At 43.0% G+C, this 2833-nt stretch overlaps 1 protein-coding gene across 1 annotated transcript in view; it reads left to right on the top strand.

Moving 5' to 3' along the window:
* Positions 1-2833, top strand: part of CHIA (chitinase acidic) — a 14353-nt gene that overhangs the window by 6535 nt on the left and 4985 nt on the right. The window contains exons 6-10 of the mRNA XM_007449354.1: positions 550-674; positions 856-979; positions 1268-1453; positions 1968-2087; positions 2175-2316. Of these exons, the coding sequence (XP_007449416.1) occupies positions 550-674; positions 856-979; positions 1268-1453; positions 1968-2087; positions 2175-2316 (697 nt within the window). The remainder of the gene's footprint in view (positions 1-549; positions 675-855; positions 980-1267; positions 1454-1967; positions 2088-2174; positions 2317-2833) is intronic.

Genomic DNA, 2833 nt, shown 5'->3' with positions numbered 1-2833 from the left:
ACCAAAAAAAAAAAAAAAAAAAAAAAAAAACTGAATCCAGTGCTCCGGGCAAGATTAGAGTCACAAAATAACAGTGGATTAACCTCTAGCATTGAACGGGAACCTATCACCTGGCTGTTACCACCTTCCTCACTGGCCAATTCAGCATTTCATTTGATGGGATGTCAGTCCTATAAAGTAGCTCATTTACTGGACAAAGGGAAGCAAATCTCTATATTGCTAAAAGCTGGATATAGGTTACTGTAGCAAGTATAACTTCAAAGTGTAGTGATATAAGTAGAGCTCTGACTGGTCATCTGGGACCTGGGTTCTGGTCATGACCTGGATACTAACTTGCTGTGAGACTTTGGTGAAATTGTCTAACTTCTATGCATATTAGCTATAAAATAAATACCATCAATTCTGTCTATAGGGATATGCAGAAACTAAAGATAAAATATGTGAAAGCACTTTGAAAAAAGAAAAGCATTATACAAACATATATTTATTAATATTTAAGGAGCTGAAATCAGTTTCATAGATGTCCTACTATACTTGATTATTCTATAGGAAATGCGTGAAGCTTTTGAGCAGGAGGCCATCCAAACCAACAAGCCCAGGCTGCTGGTCACTGCTGCAGTAGCTGCTGGCATCTCCAACATCCAGTCTGGCTATGAGATTCCTCAGCTGTCCCAGTGAGTGACTCACCTTATCCCCAAACTCCTATAGGTATCAGTTTTGCAAAGTAGACTTGGCCTTAGTCTGTCTTGCCACTCAGGGACTTTGTTTAAGAGACATTGGAAATGGTATCGTTTGTCTGCACAGGTGTGGGAAATAACAATTGGAAATGCTTTTAAACGCTTTATCCCACCTCAGGTACCTAGACTACATCCATGTCATGACTTATGACTTCTATGGCCCCTGGGAGGGCTACACTGGAGAGAACAGCCCCCTCTACAAATACCGAACTGACACTGGCAACAATGCTTACCTCAATGTGGTGAGTACCCACACAGATGCAGGTTCAGACCAGAGATGTTGTAAATCACATGGAGATTCAGAGACAAAAGAAATATAAATTCTGCAAAAGTCTCATTTGGACAACTCTCTTCTTAAGTGGCTGATCATATTTCATTAACTATAACCTCACCAAAATGTTTCCAAAAATACCAACTAATCTATCTGTTTTTAGCATCATTCAATTTTACCTTTTAGGTCAGTGGACTAGCATAACTAAGCAATGGGTCATCAGCTGGGTGGGCCTCTAACTCACCTGTTACATTTTTAGGATTATGCCATGAACTACTGGAAGAACAATGGGGCCCTAGCTGAGAAGCTCATCGTTGGATTCCCTGCCTATGGACACAACTACATGCTAAGCAACCCTTCCAACAATGGCATTGGTGCCCCCACTTCAGGTGCTGGTCCTGCTGGGCCCTACACCAGGCAGGCTGGGTTCCTGGCCTACTATGAGGTAGGTAGCCTGGGCTTTACAGTTGAAATTCTGTGAATTTCATGCCCTGTGCTGCACAGTAGCCTTAGGGTTAGAATCTGTGTAAAGCTTGAATGTTCATTTTGTCCACTACTTACCTACTGTAACACAGATATTACTCCAAATGCTTTGGGTGTTTAAGTAACCTATTCATTTACCTAATCCAGTATGAAGAACATTTGTAGTGTGCAATATACCTTCAAACAACAGACTACATACTTAAGGTCATTTATATTAGCACTTAAGGGAATTAAATAACTGTATCTCCCATACTAACATGGGTTCTCAAAATTAAGCACTAAGAATAGGGATAACATCTGAGTATTTCAAAAACAACTTGATCTTATTTACTGCAAATAAAAACCCATAATTAGAAATCTGAGGAAAACCCCTATTGCAGGCATGACAGAAAAAAAAAAAATCAAAGAGGAAATTGTATGTTTTCTCTTTTTGGGGAGTCATACTTAAAGGATTTGAATCTCTTGACTTTTTAAAGATCTGCACCTTCCTGAAAGATGGAGCCACTCAGGCATGGGATGCCTCTCAGGACGTGCCCTACACCTATAAGGGCAGTGAATGGGTTGGCTATGACAACGTCAAGAGCTTTAATATCAAGGTAAGGTCAGCCCCTCCAATGTGCTGTGAGCTGAGCCCTGAGTCCCCCAAAATAAAATGACTGCTGGTGTCCTCTATCCTTAAACAGGCTGAGTGGCTTAAACAGAACAACTTTGGAGGTGCCATGGTCTGGGCCATTGACATGGATGACTTCACAGGCACATTCTGTAACCAGGGCAAGTTCCCCCTGATCAACACCTTGAAGGATGTTCTTGGCCTGAAGAGTGCAAGTAAGTGACAGCAGGGGGATGCCCATGGTGTATAAATGCTCCTTTTCCAACTCAAAAGACAGCCTAACATCTTCCCCCTTTGCCCCAGGAGTCTCTTCCCATTTTACCTCACTGTTCTTGCCTACCTGAGAGAGAAGTGCTATATTCTTTCCTTACCCTTGAATGTTCACATCAGGAATTTTATGTTCTTATGAGAAACCAGGCTTACTGGGTGGGTTTTCCAAGTCTACTAATTCTTAAAGATGTGGAAAAGCCTCAAGAAATTAGGCTGACCTTCAATATAAGCATTTATTTTTCTATGAACCCCTTATTAAAAGTCTCCTTCAGGGCTTCCCTGGTGGCGCAGTGGTTGCGAGTCCGCCTGCCGATGCAGGGGACATGGGTTCGTGCCCCGGTCCGGGAGGATCCCACATGCCGCGGAGCGGCTGGGCCCATGAGCCATGGCCACTGAGCCTGCACATCTGGAGCCTGTGCTCTGCAACAGGAGAGGCCACAGCAGTGAGAGGCCCGCGTACTG

This window comes from Lipotes vexillifer, unplaced genomic scaffold (genome assembly GCF_000442215.2).
Source record: "Lipotes vexillifer unplaced genomic scaffold, Lipotes_vexillifer_v1.1 scaffold393, whole genome shotgun sequence".
Classification (NCBI taxonomy): domain Eukaryota; kingdom Metazoa; phylum Chordata; class Mammalia; order Artiodactyla; family Lipotidae; genus Lipotes; species Lipotes vexillifer.
The sequence above is the reverse complement of the archived record's forward strand: the minus strand, read 5'-3'. Positions and strand labels throughout refer to the sequence as shown.